The sequence below is a fragment of the Chrysemys picta genome, chromosome 7, assembly GCF_011386835.1.
Source record: "Chrysemys picta bellii isolate R12L10 chromosome 7, ASM1138683v2, whole genome shotgun sequence".
NCBI lineage: Eukaryota > Metazoa > Chordata > Testudines > Emydidae > Chrysemys > Chrysemys picta.
This window is the reverse complement of record NC_088797.1, coordinates 18414420-18435271: the sequence shown is the minus strand read 5'-3', so window position 1 is coordinate 18435271 and position 20852 is coordinate 18414420. Positions and strand designations below refer to the sequence as shown.

Below are 20852 nucleotides of genomic sequence, written 5' to 3'. Positions count from 1 at the left end.
CTGCTTTAACCACCTCTCCAGACTTCCACATCTGTGGCATACTTGGTAATTGTTTTATTGAGTAGTTTTTGCAATATCTGAGTGCTTGTACCTTCATATTACATGAAGGTACAATGTCAAGAAAAGCAGGATTACTATTTAAGTGGGGGATATTTTAAGAAGAATATAATATGAAAAATGTGGGGACCTTATACTTTTCTATTCAAAGGGATTCTGGTGCCCAAATGTTCTGGAGATGGGGACCTTAAAAACCTGACTAACAGAGCCCAGCAATACATACAATAACATTATAGTAGGTATTTGGTCCATAAAGTTAGCAGATTTAGCATCAGTTGAGAGGCCTCACCCAGGCAATGAATGAATCACCCATTCAGACTTGGTCATTAAATTAACATGTTCTGGAGATTTGTTTTTCCCCTGCGCTAGAAGAGTACAGCATGAAGTGAAAACAACTGTTTGCAACGGCAGGGACTGCCCCCTCCTCTTTGGCTGCCATGGGGGCTTGGCGGAGAAGCTATGCATTATAGATATTAATACAATGCCAAAGCCCTCTGCTGGGAAAAGCCTTTGACTATGTGCTCCTCGGTCATTATAAACAAGGCACAGACACAAACACCTACATGCAGACAGGGAGTGTAGAACCTGAGGCCTCACAGCAATCGGGATGCCACAGGCAGGGGTCCCTTCACCATGGCCATGGGGGGGCTAAACTGAGGGTTCCCAGCCAGCGGAGTCCCTGTGTGCCCTGCCCCGGGCACTGGCTGCTCCCGGCCAGCTCAGGGGCAGGGGAGATGGACGCGTGGCCGACCAGCAAGTGTGTGACTTGTCGCCCACACAACATCCAGCCCGATCCCTCCTCGGCCAATCAGGAGCCAGGACGCGGGGCCGTTGCTATGGTCTCCAAACTGCAACACTTCCCAGGCTCTGCACCAGCGACAATGCAAGTGAGAGAAGCCGGGGCGGGTGCCTGCTCCTGCCTCCCGTCCCGTGCCCCTGAGGGGGGCAGCCGCAGCTACCTTGTGGGCCCCCCCTGCGAACGGCGCCTTCCCTCGCTCCCTGCCCACGGGCCGGCGCGGTAGAGCTGGGTGCAGACTTGGCCAGCCTGTTCCGGGAGCCGCCAGGTAGGGCAGGACTCTGGCCTGGCAGCCTGGAAGTCTCCGCTGTTTTGCAGCTGCATGGGAAGGAAAGGTGCCAGCGCCACGCCCATTAGCAGCCCCTTCTCGCTAAGAACCGGTCCACTCTGGCTTGACTCTGCTGAGACAGTTTAGCTTGAGACGTTGGGTCTGATGGCTACAGCAGGGACCTTAGCAGCTGTCACTCACTCCAGCCTCAGCATAGTAATGCCTGCTCTCCAGTCAAGCGTTTTAAAAAATACCAGCATCATCTTGAGGTTGTCAGCTTGGCATCAGGAACACGGAACTGGCTGGGCTGGTTCTTGAGGTAGCGGCTAAATATTTTATAAAATGAAGCAAATTTCGTTTTGCTGATGGCTGCAGGAAACGCGTGCATACATATCAAATAAAACGGATGCTACCACTTACACCTGCTCTAAAGCAATATGAAGCACTAGAAAATTAGCATGATAATCTGAGCCTCTTGCAGGGTTGTGATGTCATGCCGTATACTTTGTGAATACTAATAAACACAAATGAGGACTAGAGAGATCCCAGAGTTCAGGAGCCTGTTGTGTGATGAATTATTGTGTTTTTTACTGTCTTTTACTGGACCAAAACTATCAAATAATACAAGACCAGCCCATTTCTAACTTCATATTGACACTCCTCCTCAACCACTCTTGTGATGAAATAGTTATAATACGAAGCTTTCACATTGCACTTTTCATTCATAGATCTCAAAGTTGCTTTACAAGTAGTTCAGTATCATTATCCCCATTTTACAGGTGTCATCCAGCAAGTCAGTGGCAGAGCCAGGAATTGAACCCACGTCTCCTGAGTCCCTGTCCAGTGCTCTGAAAGGTGAAATGTAAATGTCACGATTAATTTCTTATATTTTATTATAAAGGAGGTCTGCACTGTCTGCACAGTAGTGTCCATCTAGGTTCCTTTTTATTGTATCATGCATTATTTCATCTTAGCTTTGGAAGGTCATATCTGATTTCAGCTCATTGTCATTTTTTTAAGGATCCCACAAATATTTCGAAGCAAAATTAACACCATTGGGTTTGACACACTGAATTTTGAAACAATTTATCTGGTTTTAGTTAAGGGGACACCATGACTGGGGAAGATTTGCTCAAAGACACTACCAGCGTCAAGCCGGAACTGGTCTTACAGCACTGTTTTAAACAATACAAACTCAGAGATTTGTATCCAAAGTTTTTCTTTAAAGTGAAACCAAGTAAATTTGGGCCACCCAAATCCAGACGTCGCATTATTATCGCGCCTCCAATGGTAAGACCAGCTTCTGATGGTTCAAAACCCATTCAGACCACTGCCATCGATGAAAAGGAGGAAGCTGCTGCCTGGCAAGTGACCCCTGAGGTAGAAAGCTGTCCCCACACTCCAGAAGAACCTTCAGAGGCAGGAGATGATCTACCAAAGCTGGAAGCTTGGATAACGGAAAGGAGAAAGCTCCGGTCTCAACTGGATAGCCTTGTGGATGTTGAAAAATGGCTAAGTCAAAAACTTTGCACCAGTGAGCAAGAAGATAGAGTCCTGGAAAACTTACAAAACTGCAGAGCAATGAGGAAGGCTGAAAGGCAGTTAGCTGCGACCAGAAATCTTGAAGTAAGTGTATGCCTCATTCCTCTGCCCTTTGAATTACTGCACTGCCGCACCTGGAAGTCACACCTCACTATTACACTGATCATTTGAATTTAACAACTGTAGCTAAACAGAGGGAGATTGGAGGGCAGTCAGGTAAGTTCTCTTTCTATGGGTGCTAGTATCCGTCACGTATCCTTGCAGATTCTCATCAGTAAAATTACAGAAAGTGAGATAATTATACAACCAGCCTATTCAGATTGTTCCCCTGGAGACTGGTTACTTCTGCATAGGAAGAGGTAATTCAGCCAGGCTGCATTGGAGGAGTTTCTCTGAAATTCTACCTTTTGGGGCAGCAGCTGCACTTTCCTGGAATTAGCTGAACATTCCATCCCTTAAAGCTGCAGGCTGACAGGGCACAGGGTCCATCTGAAGTTCCTCTGTGTACTAACTCCCTGCTCCCCTGATGCTGGGCCCTGGCAATGCAGCTTTTGCAGCAATTATAGTGAAAACCCTGTGGTGAAAGACCCTGCAGGTTGGTGCTGCTGAATTCCTCCCCAATACAACCTCTGGGCATCCAGGAAGTTCAAAACTGTCTATTGCTGGCCCTCCCATCCAGTCCCTACCTCTTCCATCAGCACTGCCTGCACTATGCATAATCCTCATGGAGTGACTTGGGCAGTGTTGGGGACAGGGGTAAATGTGGAACGGTACTGCAGAGGCAGCACTTCCATCTTGTGGGTCTCCAGGAAAAGCCTCCTGGACTCCAGTTCCCGCTGACCATGGAGGCAGAGGGTATTATATGGCCTCTGGTCAGGGTGAGGAAAGACTGAATCCAAAATAAGGTCATCTTGAGGGGTATGGAACATGCCAGGGCCAGGTCTTTTACTGGTGTAAATCAGTATAACTCCATTAATGTCAATGGAGCTGTACCCATTTATACCAGCTGATCCTCCATCACTTTACACTCTTCACACTTCTATGTCCTGATTGAATTTCTCATTAGGATGAAACTGATCTCATGATTATTCTTCAATCTCTTCCAGAACCTGCTGCCAAAGCACGACCTGCCTCCTCGAAGAAGAGTCATCCCCATTATCAACGCTCCCTATCCCCAGTCCCTCATCACCCTGCATAACCTTCTGCACAAACAAAAGCTCAAGATGGTGGATTTATTCAGGAAGGCGGATAAGGACAAGAAGCAGTTCATGAGATCAGACTTCATTAAAGTTATCAAGGGGGTATGCAGAAAACAGGTTAAGAATATAAGGCTGAAATTCTGCCCTAGTTCTGTCGGTGTAACTCCCCTGAAGCCAACGAGAAAGGCTGATCTCACAACAATGGGTCCTCCTCTCCCCCTGGTTACACTGATTTTAGAAATGATCTATGGGGAATTAATCTTCAGAGATTTTACTCCACAACCTGTGAAAATCTGTAGGGAGAAGGGAAAGAGAATTTAGCTGCATATTTAGATGACCCAAGAGATAGAGTGAATCCCAGCTGAGGACGAAACCCACAGCCACATTGTCCAAAAGAAACTCACAGGCCAATTCGGATTCTGCCCTATGTGCAGATCTGCTGTTGGTTTCCATAACAGTGATAATATAGGTTCCTTCAGTCTGAGGGAGCTCAAGATGCTTTACAGACCATTAATTAGCCTCACAACCCAAGCTGTGAGGTAGGGGTGTGTGAATGGAGAAGCAATGTGGTCCAGTGGGGAGGGTGCTGGACTGGACTCCAGACACCTAAGTTCTATTCCTGGCTGTCTTGCGGGCCTGCTGTGTGACTTGAGTAAGTCACTTCACCTCTTTGTACCTCAATTTCTCCTACCACCCTTTGTCTGTGGACTGTCATTTACAATTTATGTGTACAGTGCCTACCACAACACAGCCTTGATCTCAGTTGGTGCCATTAGATGTTACTCTAATATGTCTAGTAACAATACTCATTTGACAGATGTTGAAACTGAAGGCCAAAGATGCAAAGTGACTTGTCCAAGGCCACCCAGCCTCTCAGTGGGAAAGCTGGGAGTAGAATCCATGGGTCTTAATTCCCAGAGGTAATGGGCTTAATCTGCAGCAAGGGAGATTCAGGTTTGATATTAGAGAAAAAATTCTAACTTTAAGAATAGTTCATATCTGGAATAAGGTTCAAGAGAGGTTGTAGAATCCTATCACTGGAAAGTCAGGGATGGTCTAGGTTTATAAGGTCCTGCCACAGCACAGGGAGTGGGACTTGATAATTTCTCGAGATCCCTTCAGCCCTACAGTTCTATGATTCTGTGATTCTCCAGCCAGCAGGCTACACCATCTTTCAATACCATGGTAGTAGTGCACATGCAGCAGCTTCAGAACTGGTCCCAAGGGCTTTATGGCAGCCTTCAATCTTATTATGATCACATTTGAATTTTTTTCTTTTTAAAGGCCAAAGTCCCTATCAGTGACAATGACCTGGAAGATGTGATCATCTTCCTTACTTCTTCAAAACGTGGGAATTTTATAACCAGTGACGATCTGGTTGAATGTCAAAATATATGGCTGGATACAATGAGAGATCAGACGAAACAACCTGGGGAGAGAAAAACAGGTAAGAAAAAGGAACTCGCGGTAGGAAAATTATTCTTCATTCTTAGGAGCATGGGAATCGCCACACTGGGTCCATTTAGTACAACATCCTGTCTCCGACAATGGGCAGCAGCAGATGCTTCACATGAAGAGTAAGATGCCCACAGTAGCAGATGTGGGATAATCTGCCCCCAGATTAGGTCTCATCCTGGTCATTAATAGAGATTTGCTTAAACCCTAAATTTAATATCCTTTCCAGAATTTGGTTAACATTCTTGGCCCCCTCCAGCCAGATGGCTGAAAACTAGAACCTTTGACACAAATGCCCTTCCACTCAAACTCTGGGATTTTGGATAGAATGGACCCAAGATTCAAGCCACCCCTGGTTTTGCAAAACCCAACTTCCTTGGCTCATCTCTACGTGAAAGCTTGTTTGTGTACACGTGTTACCTTATGCTACAGTCTCACCAGTCAAGAGGTGAAAGGAGAAATGCCTAGAAGTGCTGAGAAATACGTATCACTTTACAGCTTCAAAATACCCTGCAAACATTAACTTATTCCTCAGAGCAATTAATTGATATTTCTGAAATGCTTTGAGAGCCTCAGAGGAAAGACACTAGAGAAGGCCACAGTATTATTAAAGTATTAGGATTAAAGACAAATATCCCACTGGGGTAAGCATCATTATTTGTATTGTATAGCTGAGTAAACTGAGGCACAGAGAGGTTAAGTGACTTGCCCAAGGCCCAATGGTGAGTCAGTGTTGGAGCTGGGAATAGAACTCAGGGTGCCCCACAACAAGTCCTGTGCTCAGATGTTTCCTACACACACTTATTTGGAGGGTTACAATTTAGTTCTCCCCCAGTTCGGGCCTCTCTCTATCACGGTTGCTGGGAAACAAAGGTCTGATTCTGAAGGAATGTGACAGAAGGCAGCATTTGCCAAGCACTTCCAAGTTGAGCTTCCATTCAGGAAAATGAAATCAGACACCACACCACTCTCCAACTCTGCCGTGTGTCATTAAGGGGCTCCCCTTATTTTAAGTCCTCATAATATGATCCTCCCTCTCTTTTCTTACGGCCTTTGAAATGGTTAACGATGTTGACGTTTAAAGCATCATCCTTGGCTTCTGAGCGAGCAGCCACTGACCCGAACAAGCAGCTCATGCAGCTAAGCTATTGTTTCAAGCCCCCTGCTACTTCAGGCAGACACCACTGCCTTGGTTATGTTCGGGTCACATTTTGATGGTGAAACCATAACAGCGAGAGACTTCCTTTTTTTCAAACAGAGTTGCAAGTCAGCGTCTGGAGAATAATGAAGAGCTCTTGCCACTGTCTGCTCCTCCCCCACCCCCTAAACTAGTTCTGGACTCTCCACTCCCTCTGCCCCCATCTAGTCCTCCTTGCAACGGGCACTTTGGGAAACACTGCTGTATGATCAACGTTACCTAATTCAAACAAATTCTCTCTCAAATAAAGGTGGAAGGTACCATAGTCCAGCGGCGAGATGGGGAATCAGGGGATCTGGATTTTGGCCCTGGCAGAGATTTACTTGTAAAAGTCAGTCTGCCTCTCTGTATCTCAGTTTCCCGATGTATAAAATGTGGATAGGTTTCAGACACATCTTCTTTTGTAAAGCTCTGTGAATCGAGTGTTATCATTAGTAAAGGGGATGGAGGGAGGAGGGTCAACATAAACCCAGGAACTCTTTAGTTACTTTCAAGACTTTTCAATAAAACGCTTTAAGGAATCATTTCAAACTAGAGGTGGGTTAAGCTGTAAAATGCGGGTCTGGCTACAAATCTGGATCCAGAGCTCCGGTCTAAGCCTGTTGCTAACTCAAAATTTGCACAGAAAGCAAAGCCCGTTGTTCATTCTTTCATGAGTTCTGATCAGGTCAGAAGTTTATTTTCTGCTACATGCTAAGATAATGTCTTTGTTTCTTGTGATTCTACAGCATGTCCCCGATTTCACACCCGAAAAGCTATTTCTAAAACTGTTAGTCGTCCAGCATCTGCTGCTGGCAAAACCAAAGAGACACAGCCACTAGCTCCTAGTGAACCTGGAACAAAGTTAACACTGTTAGAAGTTCCTCCTATCCACACCGAACCGGATCACAGACCTCTAACCTATGAGGAAATGGAGGAGATTGGGAAGAGATGCAGAGATAGGAAACGATGGGAGAAGGTACTGCATATCTACAGAGAAATTATTCATTTACTTATGCTTTGCATTTCAGGCCTTCCCATGTGTCTGACAGATTGAGGATGAAATAGCAGTTTAGAAAAAAACAAACCAAAACAAGGGCTTTTAATGTGATTATTGATTAGTAATCTTTTGCCCTTCTGTATATAGCACCTTCTATCTAAAAAAACAACAAGGAGTCTGGTGGCACCTTAAAGACGAACAGATTTATTTGGGCATAAGCTTTCGTGGGTAAAAACCTCACTTCTTCGGATGCCCCACGAAAGGTTTTTACCCATGAAATCTTATGCCCAAATAAATCTGTTAGTCTTTAAGGTGCCACCAGACTCCTTGTTGTTTTTGTAGATACAGACTAACACGGCTACCCCCTGATACTTGACACCTTCTATCTGACGCTCTCCCTTTATAAACAATTAATTTTGCCTCCAGCACTCTGAGGTATAGGTATTTTATTCCCTTCCTTACAGAGGGGTGAATAGAGGCACAGCTAAATATAAGTGATTTACATACCCCAGAATGGAAAGTCCATCAAGGTCATCTTTTCTACTCCATCTGCTCATCAAAACAGGATTAATCCCTATGGGATATCTGCAAGCACTTTGTCCTGTCTTTTCTATATATCCCGCAGCAGGACTCACAATGGGTCAGTAGCAGAGTTGGGAATAGAACTCAGGAGTTCTCTCTCCCACCACTGTGTGCTCTAACCATTAGGTAGCACCACTGATGGGAGAGGTTCTTAAAAAAAAAAATCAGGATGCATTGGCCCAGCTATTTGTATCTTCTGAAACTAACAATCTCACCTCCCAGGGTTTGATGAATCTCCTGGGCACACATTGTAATGGAAATTAATGCTAAAGACATGCCAAGAGCAAGGGGAACAAAACTATAAGGCTCATTTTTTTCAAAAGAACTCTGAAAAATACAACTACAGTGTTTTCTAGTGCAAATTCTTGTGCAATTCACTGCTGTGTAGACAACTAATGCACCACTCGAAATGTGGCTTATGTGGGATATGAGTGTGCCTGGGCCTTGTACTGGCCCTCTACACAAGATGGATTTCATTCACAAACCAGTGCCTGTGCTCATGAAAACACAGTTACCCATTTTGCATGCACAGAATTCCATTTGTACACACAAACAGTGCCTTCTGAGCCACAGTCATCCCTGGCGTAACTTCACTGAGGTGAGTGGAATTACACCAGGGATTCATTTAGCCCTTTGGCCATGAAAATGTTCTATCCAGCTACTCTAATGGGGACCTGCCCTTTACTTGCAGGCCAAGGTCAATCCAATACAATGGATGGAACGCTGTCGACTGGTGAGATCTGGAAACAAGGCCATTGATGAACATTGCTTGCCATCTACAATGGAGAGTGAAATGGGGGAAATAATTGATCAGCATCGAAGGACCTGCTACATGGTCTATCTGCAGTGTCTCAAATTATGCAAAGAATATAACATTCCGCTTACCGAAAAGGTCCTGGAAAAAGGTAAAGCAAAACCTCGGGCTTGCTGTAAATGTGCTACCTCAGAACAATTCAGGCTAAGCTTTGCCCTCCAGCCCAAATGCGTGGCTCTTATTTTAGGGTTTCCTATGGGTGGGAAACAGACGCTAACGTAGATGGGTGAAGAATGAGGTGTATTGGCAGTTCCGTGTATAGCAACAGGATTGGTCTAGCAGTGGATGCTGCTGGTTAGGATTAAAATATGTTGAGAGCGCTAAGGAAGGATTGGAATAGCAAGCGGTGCTTCAGTGAGGCTCCTAGGGTAGAGCGGTGTTAGGAGATTCCAGCTCAGCCTAGCAAGAGATACTGCAGGTGAAGACAAGAGATGGACTGGCAGGACTGGAATAGCAGGAGTGCTGCAGGTCAGGATTGAAGAGCACTGGGAGAGCTCTGTAGATTAAGCTTGCACAGGGTCTGCCTGCACTACGCCAGACTCAAACCATTTCTGTTAGTCCCTCACTTCACTGAACTCATAATCCATTCAAAATGTTTAGCAGGTCATGTGCCATATAGTTATTATTACTGCTTTGTTTTTATTGCATTCTTTGCTGACAGCCCTGCTGTACCCAGGAGACAAAATAATAAAAGAAGGAGCATATGTGCGGAAGATCAGACAGCCGGGGGGTCCCTATACAACAATGGATGGGAGTCACCACCAAAGACGACTGCTTTTAAGCAGACAAGGATTAAGAAATGCATTAAAAAGGAACGCCAAAAATGGGTTTGTTCAAAGAGTTTCTACTGTAGTGGACCACTTAGTGGGTTATAAACCTATAGTGACTTATCTCCAAGCAGCAGCATGGCCTAGTGGCTGAAACACTGGACTGGAAATCAGGAGACCAGGGTCTTTTCCAATTTCTGCCACTGATCTGCTGTGTGACCTTGAGCAAATCACTTCACTTTTCTGTTCCTTTGTTTCTCTTCTTGCCCTTTGTCTATTTAGAGTGCAAGATCTTTGCGGCAGAGACTTGGTGTATGTCAAATGCTAACACAATGATGCCCCAGTCTTAGTTTATTAATAATAATTAAAAAGGATGCTGGTATAACATCAGTAGGCAGCTTCGGGCTTTTTTTTTTTAGACAAGGAGGCAAAAGTTGTTGATTTTGGTGGGGTGTGGGAATTTTCCTTCACTAGCTCAAGTGTCTCTTCCAGGGCATGTGTACCCTATAGCAGATGACCATGTTTGCTTTAGGTATGGAGCATACAGTTTCCCTTGCTGGCCCTGTGATCCAGTGTCCATGAGACACAAGGGAAAGTCACACACAGTATGCCCAATTCGCCTGTTACTGTCACTGGCTTGACAACAGTGTAACTCAGAGTAATTCCACTGAAGTCAACTATTTACGTGGATGTAAGTAAGAGAGGAATCAGATCCAATGAGTGGAAACGTTCCTGCTGCCATCTTGTGATTCATTTCTCTTTGCCCAAACCCCATTTTGCTGGTCCTTCTGGCGAGATATGATACAGCATCCAATATGGTGTGTATCTGTATTGGGATGAAATAGATTCGGGGGCAGCCTCTGATAAGATCATGACAGTGAATGACCCAGATTCTCCTCTCAGTTCCACTGACACTGTTGCACTGGTGTCAACGTGTGTTGTCATCTGTACAAAGGGGCTAGTGCTACTTACCCACCTACCTCATGGGGCATTGGGAGGATTGCTTCATTGATGTCTGTACAGTGCCTTGAACTTTCCAAGTGCTATACAGATGTTAAGTATTCTTATGTACCATGATGATGGTGAAAACCTGAACGGAACATCTAGCACATGTACAATTACTTATTCAGCATCTTTCCCCACTGCATTATTATTTATGTAGCTCCATGGATACACCTGATAATTTACAGACATGTAGAAAGATAAGGGAATTTTCCCCAATGAGCTTCCAGTCTGTTGGTTGAGATCTCTACCAAAAAGTGTATTCATAGTTTGAAATGATTCCTGTTTGATCTTCCCTGCTAGAATGCATGGTACAGGGATTAAGGGGCAACTACATGGAAAGCAGAAGGCATACAGAGGCAGCTGGATGTCATTTGAGGATTATGAACAGTTAACAAGGTCTGTGCAGAGAATGGTTTACTCCATATACAATAGCGAAGCAGAGGCAACCAATGGCTAAGTTGGCTTCAAGAACACTCTTCCCCAACAACCAGTCAGACACAGCTTTATTCAGAAGCTACTGGAGTTCTGAAGCCTTGTCAGTATGGGAGAGTTTACCAGTTATACTGATATAGTTTTACAGAGTAGGTATACTGGTATAACCTCATATGTAGATACACTTGTACCAGAATATGGGTGGCCATATGGTGGGTTATAAATACATATAATTTAATATAATTTTGCCTGCATTTGTACTGTGGTCGTGGGTGGCCGGTGACCCGGCCATTGGGGAAGGCTAGTCCCCTCTCCCTTCCCCCTTCCCCACAGGAGCCCTGAGCACCCCCAGCGCTGGGTCACTGGGCAGCCCAGACGCAGTGCCCCAGCCCTGGAGCGCTGGGCGGCACGGCCGCAGCGCCCCCAGCCTCTGGCGGCCAGGTGACATGGTCCGAGCGCTAGGCGGGCAGCGTGGCCCCAGCGCCAGCTGCCCCGAGTCCCCGTGGCAGGCCACCCAGGCCAGGGCAGAGCGCCGGGAACTGCAGGAGGGGGGCTGAGGATGGAGCGCGGCCATGGCCATGCCAGGCTGTTTGGGAAGGCACAGCCTCCCCCAGCCTATGATACCCGCCGCCCATGACTGTGGTTTCATTTCAGTATGTGGCTCTCTGCCACTTTCTATCCTGAGCTGTTCTGCCATGTTCCTGTTAAACAGCTGCCACGTTCCACCCCACAATTGGCTGCATTTCAGTGATGGCTAAAGAAATCCCTGGACAATGAATATAATTAATTGAGCATTTTGGTTTCTTTAAGTGAAAGGCATTAGATAAATATGTTATTGATTATTTAACTCATATTTTTCAGACGTCTGCATGCGAAGTGGTCTAATCTGAGCTACAAGTCTCACGACAATAACTTCTGGCCAGGTCACCTTCTGGACAAGCTGCGTATTTACCTCCCACAGATAGAGCCTAGTCAGGAGCATGCCCTGTTCAGCTATGTTCGTCCAACACCACCTGTCTATCCTGGTGTCTACAACCCACACCGCAGCTGGCCAATCAGTGACCAGGGATACGTGACCTATGGAAATACTGAGACTCAAAAGTATTGATGTTGTCTGGGACAGTAATGCTATGCATAATGAAAACTTTGTGATCCCTCAGTCACCTCCATGGACTTAGGCCACCATCATAAGCAAAATAAAGCTATCAAAGCTATAAAAGTACGCCTTCCCAAAGTTATGGGGGTCTTGACGGAGCAGTTGACTTCTAGATTGGCAAGTTTCTGTTCCTTGTGACTCATAACACAATACCTGGGGACAGTCAATGAAATTGAAAGGTGGCAAATTCAAAACTGATAATATTAGTCTGTGGAACTCAGCACCATAAGACATTGTTGAGGCTAAGAATTTAGAAAGATTCAAAAAGGGATGGAGCATTCATAAAGATAACAAGAATATCTAGACTTATAATAGTTAATGCTAATAAAAATTCTGGGAGAGATATTAACCTCATATTTCAGGACAAAAACCAAACTAACTATTAAGGATCAGGATAAAACCTAATTTGGGGGTCAGATTATTCCACATGCACCTATTGTAGAGTTTCTTGCACTTTCCACTGGAGCGTCTGGTGGTAGCCACTGTCCAAGACAGGATATTACACTCAGATCTGATTGAATCTGACAATTCCTCTGTTCCTGTGATTTGAATCCAGCTCTTTGGTGACCCATGTAAAATGCACTTGACAAGTCTCAGTCTAGTTTCCACCAGCAGATAGATCCAAGTCACAAAAACTGCCATCACAACTAGCCGCACTTATTGGCAGCCTTGGGATGGAAGAGTGAGTGGACCATGATGGCGACTAAACTAACCTGTCACACCCGTAGAGGTCAGGGTCAAGGCACATGGGTGTGGGAGGGGAGGGGAAACTTGCTCTCCTGCTGCCCACGCTGTACCTGTTCAGAAGGATTTTGATTTCCATGATAAAAATGTCTTGATGGACCAACACTTGAAACCTGCCAATTCTCACAGAGCTCGGGGACACTAGACTATGAGAGAAGGAACACTGGTTGTTGGGACACTGGTCTTATCCCGGCCCCTTTGAGCAGCATGATGGGATCTTTAACCGCCACCTGCTCAGCCAGAGATGGGGGGATAGTGACCCCAATTTAATTTAACAGGCTGATGAAAGATTTAAATATAAATATAGATATAAATAAATAAATGTACCTTTCTCCTCCCCTGCAAAAAAAAAAAAAAAAGACCAATCTCATAGAGAAGGGAATTTTATTTTAAAACATTTTTCAACAGCAGGTTCTGACACAGAGTTTTCATACTATACGGAATGCATGTTTTAGCTATTCATTTTGAACTGTATTCTCTTTCTTCAAAACACAGCACAGGTAGCAATCAAATGGAATTTATGGAGATCTCTCAGTAACATGGATTATGGTTATTTAGCTATGCTGTATACAATTGAACCAGACAGTTCCAGGCATAAAGATCTTTCCTTGAAAATATTTATGAACAGGCTAGTTAGAAAATAGAAAAGCTTTAGAACGCTGAATGTTATGCACCTCACAGTACTGTGAATAGCTGGTGCCAATCAGAAAAGTGTAGTTACAAAAATGTCTCAAAAAATAAAAATCAAGTTTGTTTTTTACATTAAGTTGTGGCTTTATTCATAAAATACAATGTACACGATGGGTTTATTTATTTATTTTTTAAAGATCTGCTCTAGGAATTATCTTGGGGAAGTTCACTGGCCTGTGCTGGGTAAGAGGTCAGAGTAGATGATCACAATGGCCCCTTCTGGCCTTTGAACATATGAAACAATAAATGGGTTTATTCAAATTGTTAAATCACTAGTCACATTGGAAACTTTCAGAGTTTACAGTTCTAACGGTGATGTCTGCTCAGCAGGTTGAATGCACCTACTTCATTGCTGAGCGACCCAAGTGAAATTCAAGAGAATGTGCCAGCATGTGTTAATACTGATCAGGCTTGAGTGGAACGTTAACTGATGATCAACAGCATCACTGGGGAGATGTGGGACCAGGAGCAAATGACCAGCAGTGTGCTGCCATTTTAACAGAAAATTACAAAGTATAACATCCCAAGAGATCCTAGAGTGCTTTGCAGGCATCATCTGCTACTATTGAAATACAGCTGCAAGCAGGTTGGTGTGGTAGTCTTTACAAGTTCTCTGTCTGTGCTCCTCTAATAACCCCTGCTCCACACAGAGCTTAAAGCCATAATTAGGGCCCCCTTTATCCAGATACTTAAAGAATTTTTTCACTTCAAGGTCCCAGAAGCAAAGACAAGGTTTTCATCTCAAGGCTAAAATACCAAAAACATCAAGACACTTGATCACGGCCTTGGATAGGCCAAGAGACTACTGACACTTGATCTTAGCTCATAGAGAGCCGAAAAGCACACAAGTAGTCCTATTAACTTCCAGGGTCTACTCAGGAGTTTAAAGTTAAAACAGTTACATAGGTACTTGCAAGACTGGATTCTAGAACTAGGATATCCCTACAGGAGGATAGAGATAGGATCTTACAAAAATATGATAGGCTCCTCAAACAAGCTTAGCAAGGGTATAAATGGGATTCTGAAGGAAAAGGTATAAACAGATAAAATATGTTCCCAAAGACTTGATATACCATTGAAAGCTTTAAAAACATTCTAGTCCCAACGTTCTCTAAAAGTACATCCACTCAACAGAGCCCCACTTGAGTCCCTGCTTAGAATCCATTGACTCATTTCATTTTATGGTTCAGCCCTATTGGGGTAGGTACCTGGACCTCCCAGGTGCATCCTATAAGAGAGGCAGCAAACAACCTTATATAGCCATGTGGACTTAATCCCAGTCATATAAGGTAACCTCACCCTAAAGTAAAATTCTTAGAAAAATACCAATTTATTCCTTTCGTGGTATCCTATGGTGACTGTCAAATTCTCCCAAGCCTACTTCTAAGCAGGGAACTAAGGGATACATTTCAAAAACTAGAATTGCAAGGGCAATGCAGGGACACAGAATGCACTGTACCTAGATTTGGTTAAATCCTCAGGGCAAAGAGCTAGTCTCGTGATAAGTGCCAGGTCGTTTCTAATATCACTAATTACATAGGGTGACCAGATGTCCCGATTTTATAGGGACAGTCCCGATTTTTGGGTCTTTTTCTTATACAGGCTCCTATTACCCCCCACCCCCTGTCCCGATTTTTCACATTTACTGTTTGGTCACCCTACAATTACATGAGCCAACTGGATCCAGTTGCAGGAGGACTGAAACCTAAGTGAAACGCAGAAAATTAAACATTGCCTAAAAGATGAGCTTTGAGAAAAAACACCAACAGTTTGTGTCCTGTGATAAAAACAGCAAAAGTTGTCAACACTAGCAAGAAACAGACATTTAAGAAATATTTTATCTGGAAACGTCCCTAAAAATTAAGAAAAATCCTTAATATTAATAGAAAATACATTGTAAAGAGTTTATATAGGTATATTTATTAATATTACATTATTATAAAAATATTGATTTCGTAAAGCAACATTTTATGCAACCAACAATTAATATTTGAAGCTTTGTTACCTGACAATCTCCCGTGAAGACGCAGGAAAAAAACATGTTAATAAAATGAAAAAAGTAAATAAATTAATACAGCCAAAAACGTAGTAATCTGCCCTTGGGTGCCATGTGGCATCAACACTGCAGTATCCGAAACCTGCCACTAGATGGCCCGCAGTTAGTGGTATCAGTACTGGCGGAAGTAGCTTCATTCTCGCTCCTCTGGCTGTTGCCTATGCCATTAGCGGAAGTTGCTTGGAGATAGGTCCTGGCAGATTATAGTTGCTATTATTGTAGAAAAACTACGAGTTATTTTAACATCTGTTATTCTCTTAAATAAATACTCTCTGGTCTTCATCTAACCATCGTAGTTACTAGGGTTAGGAGGCTGGTTCAGAGTCCCCCTTTCTGGGTCCTGATCAGGGATCTGGCCTGCCAGGACCTTCAGGCGTTACCTCATCAGCCCGCGCGCTCGCCCGTTCTCTCTCTTTCAGCGGCGCTGCCTCTCAGGGTGGCCGCCATTAGGAACTGGTAAGTGCCTCGCCGGTCGGGAATCTGTCGCCATCGGTGCCCGGGGACCCGCTAGCCCGGGCCTACCGTCTCCCAAGGCCCGTTGGCGGCTCCCTACTTCAGCGCTCCGGGGTATTTCCCGGCGGGGGGGGTTATTGTGGCGGCGGAGCCCAGGCCGCGGAGCCGGGGGGTTGCCTGGCGGCCGAGCCGGATTCGGGAGCGGGATGCAGGGAAGGGGGGTTAGGCGAGCTTGGGGATGTGGTGGGCCGCTCCAGGAGGGGCGAGTTCTGGGCTCCCCGACTGAAGGGGTGGATTCATTCGCCAGCCCTGGGAAAGCAGGGGGCAGAGCAGGAGACCCCTGGCCCCCAGCGCTGGGTGACTGGAGCTTTCTCCTCCCCCCCCCCCCCCCCCCCGCTCGGGCTGCCAGGGGAGGGGGGCGCGGGTCCCGTCTCCGAATGCTGGGGGCGCTGGGGCTGCAGCTTGGGGAAACGGGGCATCGTCCTCCACCCCTGCAGGGGCTCCAGTGTCGCCTCGGCTGTGCGCCTGGAAACCCAGTGGCAAGAGGCCTGCTTGGGGGGAGGAGGGGAGCGTGATCGGAGGAAACCTACTAGGATCCCCCCAAAATGCCCTCCTCCTACTGAGTGGTAATTTACTCACACGAGTGATCACGCGGACGTCACTATCTAATCTCTTTATACTACTATGCTGAACATCCTAGTATCTGAGCATCGTTCACCTCTAGTCAACCAAGATCGCACTGGAAATCCCAATTTAAAATGGTTGCATAAGCCACTGTGTTGGCCAGTGGAAGTGGGAGCCTTGCTGTAGGTAAGGGAAAGGCCTTGAGGGTTAATGCTAGAGGGAGTTATTGCATTGCACAGGGGAAACCGAAACGTTCTTTAATGGACACACAACTCAAACTGAAATAGCATCTGCTGAGGCGATACTGGAGAGATCTAGCTGGTATGGGGGGGGGGGGGCAAGATTATATTTACTTTTCTAGTTTCTATGGAATGGAAAATAGTACATGTTGCAAGGATGGCTTTTTAGACTCTGCTGTTTGGGCACAAACTGGAAGGAGTCTATCAACAGCCACAGAACTGGGAGGATGGGTGGGATCATTTGGGAATTAAGCTTCTAAAAACGTCTTGTGCAAGTTCTATGATACTACTTGCAAAGACATTTTATTCCCAAATAACTTTGACTCGTGTGGGCAAAATGGGACCTCCCCAGGACCGCATCTGGAGAGCTTACAGTACTCTTCCAGCTTCGGAAGCAGGAGGGAGAACTACTGCAGAGGAATACCCATTCCATTACTAGCTTTGGAAGTGGTTAGTTAATGGAAGGCAATCTGCTACAGGTTTGAGTGAGATGACTTATTGCCATCTTGTTCTGTGGTCTTTCTTATCCGTGTTTTATCTATCATAGACACCATGCCTGCCCTCAGACCCCTGGTGAAACCTAAGATCGTCAAGAAGAGAACCAAGAAGTTCATCCGCCATCAATCAGATCGCTATGTCAAGATCAAGGTACGCATCCCACTGGAGGAAAAAAAAAATTGGAAAAGTGTCTAAATCTTAAAGCCTCAGAAGTGACTATATTTAGTTGCTATGATGAGGTCAAACATAAAAAGTACCTTTAATTATCGAGAATCAGAAATGTGGATTTTCTGTAATAACACCATGGTAGAGGTTCCTTGCAGATGTGCTTGTAATGTTGTAGGATGTGAGAAATGTTTGTTTGAAAAAGATCACGTCCACCCTGAATCTTTGGATTTATTCTTCATGATTGTGCAATTGTATTCTTAAAACTTCCTTGCATTTCTGTAGCGCAACTGGCGTAAACCAAGAGGTATCGATAACAGAGCTCGCAGGAGGTTCAAGGGCCAAATCTTGATGCCCAACATTGGTTATGGTAGCAATAGAAAGACGAAACACATGCTGCCCACAGGATTCAAAAAGTTTCTGGTCCACAATGTCAAAGAACTTGAGGTGCTGCTGATGAGTAACAAGTAAGTTGGGAAAGATCTCTTTAAAACTCATTCAAAATGTTTGTCTTAAACTAACCCTGGTATTCTGTGATGCAGGTTTACACTTCAGTTCTGATGTAATTTTGTGATCAAAATCAAGGTTCTCAGGGGGTGGGATGGGGGGCAGGAGTGCAGGGCAAGTTTCAAGGGAAGGGAGAGATCCAGTGAAATGGTTAGAATCTGCTAGATTTTAAGCCCAAGGTGCTCTGTTCTTTTTCTCCTGCCTTTGCCTGTCGCTGGAGCTGCTCCCTCTTCTTGCCCATCTATACCATGCTTTGCGCCCAGGAAGTACCATGCCATTATTCAGGGCCTTAGCTCATTGGGGCCTCAGTCATGTTTCTAGGCCTTTGGACACTACTGACATGCATAAGAGGATGAACATGCAGTCCTGCTTGTCAAAGTATTCAACTTCTTGACATCTCTTAAGTGGAACCTTCCTGGAGCAGAATGTGGGAGGGGATGAACTGAAACTAGCCCTAGCCTGCAACTGCTCTAGCCACCCTTGTACAGCATTCCTATCTCTCCGCAATATCAACTTGCTGACCAGCCTGTACCCTCCAACTCAAAACCAAGCCATGGTTTCTTGCTGTTCCTGTAATACCATGGTTTTTTTAGGAACAACAAAAGACTGTGAGATGTGACCATAAAGGATTTTGGGAATTGAGGTAAAAAACAAGGTTGTATTTGAGTTTTGGGGTCCAAGGTGGAGAGAGCTTAAGAACACCTGGCTTAAAAGAACAGAATTAACCATTCTATTTAAGTACAGTGCATTGTCCTGTTCAGCCTTTATGATCAGATCATTTTATGATCAAACATTCAAAGGATAGAAATAATTTTGAACTTTGATTAAACAAACCCTAAACTTTGCTTTGTATAGGTTTTTGTAGATCTTATTCTTGTGATACAGGCTTCCTGAGTAACTACATTATAGAACCATAAAAATGTAGGGCGCAAGGGCCCTGGAGAAGTCATGTCATGTAGTCCTCCTTAACTCTAATGTTGAGCAGGACCAAGTATAACTAGGCCTTTCCTGACTGGTTTGTGTAATCTGATTTTTAAAACCTCCACTGATGGGGATTCCACAACCTCTCTTTAACTTAAGTATCATGATTGATCTTAATATCACACTAAATTCAGGGTCTGATTTGACAATGTGCTGAATACCTCCACGTCTACAAACTGCTGCAGCAGCATCCTAGAAAATAGTACTAGGCAGATGGATTTGCTTTCATCAACTTGACATTTAGGTGCTATAAGGACAAGGTGGAAACACAGTAATGATTTAGGAATAATGTGTTTTAAGATTGCATTTTTCTTAATACCGTATTTGCTAAATTGTACAAGCAAAAGTTCATAGTCATATGTAGTAACTAATAGAGGCTTTATAAAATGACACTTAATTCTTTAAACAGTAACCTTTTATCCTTGTAAATGCATCTGATGACTTGTGTATTGCAGGAAACATATTTGGTCCCTGTTATATTTTGAATTGCATTTTCTAACTACGTGTTACGTTTTGCTGTAACTAAACTGAGCCCCACAAGGAAACTATCAGTGGTAGGGCTTGAGTCACTACTGACATGAGTGGATGCAACCTGGCTGTTTTCATTGGATCTGCGCTGCCTTATTCCAGCAGTAACTCAATCCGAGGATGTTAGAAATAATGCAGAGAAGTGGGGTCAGGAGAGGAAAATGCAGTTTGCATTTGAAGAAGAGAATAGTAGACAGTTCAGTAGCAGGGTAGGGGAGTGTGTTGCTACTTTGGAGCAGGAAGCTGGTACTAATATTTTGTGATCTGACACACTGTCCTACTGCAAGAGTTAATCTTCTACAGCAGTGGGCAGATGAGAAATGGAGAAAGGAAATGAAGTGCAAGTGGAATATTTGGGCTGTTAAACTTTTTTGTAGATTTTGCTAAAATACCAGATTAAAACCTACTCATCTTTCAACTAACATGGTGTGTTCAGAATTTAGATTTAATGTTTACATTCAAACTTAAGCCTATTTAGTCCTAGTTATAAATAGTCCAGAAGAGTGTTGCAGAGGAGTAACTGCTTAAATTATGAATTCTCATCAGACACCAGCTAATACTATATTTGATTCTTCAAATATTTAATTTTAACTTTCTTTCAAAAATACTTTATTAGAGCTGCTTGCTTGTTCTTTCCCTACACAATGCATGCACACTGAGCTCAATATTTCCATTCCTGTGCTGCTTAAAAGGGGGAGACTTCCCCCCCTAGGCTGTGAATTGAATCCTGGCCTGCCTTATGCTGCTGAAATACTGATTCTTTATCCATATTAATATTTTAATAGGTCTTATTGTGCAGAGATTGCTCACAACGTTTCCTCCAAGAACCGCAAGGTAATCGTGGAACGAGCAGCTCAGCTTGCAATCAAGATCACCAATCCAAATGCCAGACTGCGCAGCGAGGAAAACGAATAAATGGTCTCCTCCTCTGTGTAACTGTAACTAATAAAATACAAAAAAGCCACAATGTGATGGTACGTGTTGAATGGTTGTATTAAGTCTTCATCAGACCAGACCTCAATGAAGATTTCATCTCCCTATGAAATATTAGTGAAAAAGTGAGACTAAAGGCAGACTGAGTGCCTCAGTTTTCCTTCTGTGCTGCTCTTAAAGGTGG

The 20852-nt window shown here is 44.3% G+C and overlaps 2 protein-coding genes and 1 non-coding gene across 6 annotated transcripts; all 3 read left to right on the top strand.

Moving 5' to 3' along the window:
* The first annotated feature begins 919 nt into the window (after nucleotides 1-919).
* EFCAB12 (EF-hand calcium binding domain 12) lies at nucleotides 920-14270 on the top strand. Of its 3 annotated transcripts, XM_065550862.1 has the most exons (11): nucleotides 920-1121; nucleotides 1901-1983; nucleotides 2222-2747; nucleotides 3770-3964; nucleotides 5147-5309; nucleotides 7244-7473; nucleotides 8768-8981; nucleotides 9552-9717; nucleotides 10963-11058; nucleotides 11956-12195; nucleotides 14015-14270. In XM_065550862.1, the coding sequence occupies exons 3-11, from the start codon at nucleotides 2235-2237 to the stop codon at nucleotides 14097-14099; spliced, it is 1902 nt and encodes a 633-aa protein (XP_065406934.1). In that variant the 5' UTR covers nucleotides 920-1121; nucleotides 1901-1983; nucleotides 2222-2234; the 3' UTR covers nucleotides 14100-14270. The 3 variants fall into 3 exon arrangements, with proteins under 3 accessions (XP_065406934.1, XP_065406936.1, XP_065406935.1); XM_065550864.1 differs by lacking the exon at nucleotides 14015-14270 and having other exon boundaries at nucleotides 924-1121; nucleotides 1901-1976; nucleotides 11956-13754; XM_065550863.1 differs by lacking the exon at nucleotides 14015-14270 and having other exon boundaries at nucleotides 932-1121; nucleotides 2142-2747; nucleotides 11956-13754.
* A 1632-nt stretch (nucleotides 14271-15902) lies between these two features.
* On the top strand, nucleotides 15903-20702 carry RPL32 (ribosomal protein L32). Of its 2 annotated transcripts, XM_024105002.3 has the most exons (5): nucleotides 16098-16196; nucleotides 16894-17003; nucleotides 17604-17704; nucleotides 18005-18186; nucleotides 20521-20702. In XM_024105002.3, the coding sequence occupies exons 3-5, from the start codon at nucleotides 17609-17611 to the stop codon at nucleotides 20648-20650; spliced, it is 408 nt and encodes a 135-aa protein (XP_023960770.1). In that variant the 5' UTR covers nucleotides 16098-16196; nucleotides 16894-17003; nucleotides 17604-17608; the 3' UTR covers nucleotides 20651-20702. The 2 variants fall into 2 exon arrangements, with proteins under 2 accessions (XP_005288525.1, XP_023960770.1); XM_005288468.3 differs by lacking the exon at nucleotides 16894-17003 and having other exon boundaries at nucleotides 15903-16196.
* LOC112059491 (small nucleolar RNA SNORA7) lies at nucleotides 17398-17537 on the top strand. The gene has a single exon (XR_002888805.1). It is a non-coding gene; the product is annotated as a small nucleolar RNA SNORA7 (small nucleolar RNA).
* Nucleotides 20703-20852: the final 150 nt, after the last annotated feature.